Source organism: Pygoscelis adeliae, unplaced genomic scaffold (genome assembly GCF_000699105.1).
Source record: "Pygoscelis adeliae isolate BGI_AS28 unplaced genomic scaffold, ASM69910v1 Scaffold232, whole genome shotgun sequence".
NCBI classification, from domain to species: domain Eukaryota; kingdom Metazoa; phylum Chordata; class Aves; order Sphenisciformes; family Spheniscidae; genus Pygoscelis; species Pygoscelis adeliae.
In genome coordinates this window covers 191,281-194,690 of record NW_008824473.1, presented here as the reverse complement: position 1 = coordinate 194,690, position 3,410 = coordinate 191,281, and the positions used below count along the sequence as shown (strand labels likewise).

The 3,410-nt window shown below is 39.4% G+C and overlaps 1 protein-coding gene across 1 annotated transcript in view; it reads right to left on the bottom strand.

Moving 5' to 3' along the window:
* The window catches only part of NUP205 (nucleoporin 205kDa), a 54,247-nt gene extending 53,973 nt beyond the window's left edge, over positions 1–274 (bottom strand). Inside the window, 1 exon segment of the mRNA XM_009321337.1 lies at positions 19–274. Coding sequence (XP_009319612.1) covers positions 19–274 — 256 coding nt within the window.
* Positions 275–3,410: the final 3,136 nt, after the last annotated feature.

Genomic DNA, 3,410 nt, shown 5'->3' with positions numbered 1-3,410 from the left:
CCTGTGCGGCGGGCTGACGGGAGTTGTAGTCGCAGAGGGGCGCGGAGCCCCGGCCGGGGCTGTGGCGGCCACACGTGTGGCGGTGTGCTCGGCTTTTTCTGGTATAAGTTGCATATTGATAGTTCACCGTGTCAGTCGGCTTCGTGTTCAAACCTCTTCGAGGTGGCCGCGGCACAGGGAGAGCACCGGGGTTCTGCATTCCCACGTTCACTCTGTTGTAAATAACACACATCGCTTCTGTGCCACTCAGTTTCTTTCCCCCTTCCTTTTCCATATCACGCTGAAGGGAGTCTTTCCTTCCAAGCCCTGCCCTACAAGCCGTATTCATTGACTAAGGCAAAATACCTGAAGTCGGACGCTGCACCGGGAGGTAAATTTATTAGAACGTTTTCAATTGTTTTTTCAGTGGGAAAAAAAAATGCTGCTATTCTTTTTTCAAAATCAGAATGGTTTCAGTTTCTATGGTTTCAGATGTAAGTCTTCATAAAAATGAACTAATGTGTAAATGTTTCAATAATGGGTGATCCTTATTTAAAATGCAGATAATTAAAATGGCACTATTCACGTAAATCAGTAAACTAAGTTTTTTGTTCAACTTTGTTAGCAGCTGTGTGGCATTTAAAACTCATGTTTCTTGGGCTTCGATTGGTGAACTAGGGCTTACAATCTTGTATAGAAAAAAAAAAGCAGCCCTGATAGCGGTTATCCTGTGAAGAAAGCTGCATTTAAACTGAAAGTATGTGCAAGAAAAAAGTACCAGGAATGAAGAAAAGAAAGCAAAAAGGACATTTGTACATGTATGTATCTGGAGCTAAGGAACAAATATTAGTATCTTAGAAGTATCCCATATCTGAAGTCAATCTACCACCCTCTGTCCCAGTAGTAATCAAGTCTCCTCCAGAAATTCCCTCCTGTATTACCTTTAAGATAAAAGATTCCACTAAGAGTATGTATTCATTTTTAGTACCGATAGTTTCCCTCTTGAACTTTATTAAAACAATATTTCATGGTTGCAAAACCATGTCCAATGAACTAGACCCATGGGAAATTTGCAAAATCTTTCCTTCTCTAGATCTTCCCTATAATGGGATGGCAGAGCGGGCAATATAGAGAGAGCAGTGGTCCTGGAGTGAGAGCGAATTGGCAAGGCAGCTATTAAGAAAAAAGAGACAGAAACCAGAGAAACTGTTTCACGAGGATTAGTCAGAAGTGAGAGAGGAAAGAGAAGAGGAAATTTAAAAAGCGGGGGGGGAAAGTCTGTCCTGTCAAGAACAGCACCTCTCAGAGTTCAATAGATTAATCTGTTTTCATTAATGTGGCCTAATTTGTTCATTTAGTCAAAGGGTTTATACTTCCTTGAGATTTCCCTTTTCCTGGTCTTAGCCATGAACCAGAAGAGACCTATTGCAATGACAATGGTAGACAGTGAATTATTTATTTTATTCTAGGAAAGGAAGAGTGCCAGGCAAGACATGAAAGTAGAAAATAGGTTACGTTATTCCACAAGCAGCAGAACTAATGCAGCCTGGGTACGACATTTCTGTATCTTCTCCTGTGCACCCATCTCTGCAAAGCCATAGCTCTGCTCCTACGCTGTCCACATACCACCCCAAGACCCATGGCTATGAAAGGCAGGTACCGTGATAAATTGGGAGACACGTGTGCTGGTTGCCTGGCCACAGCAAACCTAATGGATAGCTTGAGGTTTTGCTTCAGCCTCTCCAACCACAGGCATCCTAATTTTGATCTTTTTCCTTTATACATTCCCTGATTTTCACAAAGTTTGTGAGGACATAGGTTTTTGAGCCCTTTAGCCCTTGATCGGATTAGGTTGGAATTGGTTCAGGAATTGCAACAGGTTCAAATGTTACTGGAAAAGTTTGGCAGAGTGTGATTTCCTAAGCCTTGTTTCCTTAAGAAACAAGACTTTATTAAAAAAAAAAAGAGAGAGAGAAATAAATAAATGAATGAATTTTTTTAAAAAGCCTTTCCCAGGCATTAAGAGCTGTCATATTTCTTTTGGCATTCAGATGCAGCCAGATTGCACACACTTTTTTTTTAATCTCTGTTGGAGGAAAAAAATCCTTTCTAACCACTGCAGATTTAATATTTTAAATTTCCAGATATTTCTTTCCCCTCCTTGCCAATTGTCCAACAGTCACATAGCAACATGAATTAAAAAAAACACCCTGAAAAGAGTGGATGGCATGGGGTAGGTCACTGGGCAGTTGAACTTCAGAAGAAAAATACCACATTTAGCTCCAGCTGCACAGCATTTATTATACTCTTTCTCTGTCAGCAATGTGATATTTTAATGCAAAATAGCTGTGACAATACAGCTACTAGTATGGATGAAGTATAAGAGAGATATCTAGATACACCATACCATACATTCTGCACATATTTATATTGGCACAACTGCATCCATCCATGCTTTGATGAGTAAGCAAGTCCATGAATTCTTTGCTTATTCTCACTTTATTTGCTGTCCTTTAATTTAGGATCTTATTGTTTACCCGGGATCACTGGCTGGGTTGGTAGACTATTTTTGCCAAGTCACTATAGGAAAAGAATACCTCATTCCTCTTCGTAACAATAGCTCTCAGCAAGTTCTCCAGTACAGCTGGGTTCAGTGAGGGACACTGACTTCTTTCATCCTTAATTAGAAGAAGGAAATCTGTGAAGTATCAAAGGTAGGCTGACACTAAATACCTGGGATGGATATTAATTCTTCTGGATTCCAGGGAAAGGAGGCCCCAGATCACCTGTAGGGTAGTGAATTCTGCTTATGCAGTGCAAGACCTTCATGTAAGAGATGTTATTTTCTGTAGGTGGAAATAACTACTAGTAATAATTAAAATGAACTGCACAATGGGAATGCGCTTTTTGACTGGAACTTCTAGATGGTTTGTGATGTATTACAGGTGTAACATTCTTAATTTTAATAATACTAAATTTAGTCACTGTGGTTCATAGCCAAATCACACATCAAGATACAAAGATAACGATGATATTTATTTTCTTTACATTTTATTATGATCAGGAAGAATAATTATTAGCAATAAAAAAGTATTATTCAAATGCCCAAGAGGCCATGCTTAATTTCCTACCTTTAATCTTGAATGTCATTGTGATCACATCCTGCGTGATGGAGTAAAATGAAAATTAAAAGGCTTTTCTGCATTGCAGCTGAAAAAGATGCCTTGTAGAAGTGCATCTACATAAATAGACCAGTCTTTACATTGTGAAATATGCCTCTTTACCCAAAAAGTCAAAAACATTTATGGCTACTGATTAGACCATAAAACTTCCTTGAGCTCTTATTTTGACTGACACTAACTCTGCCTGTGCATCTCAGCTTACTGGTCTGTAAAAAAGGGTATAACGTTTCATAGCAGGCCTGGAATGCC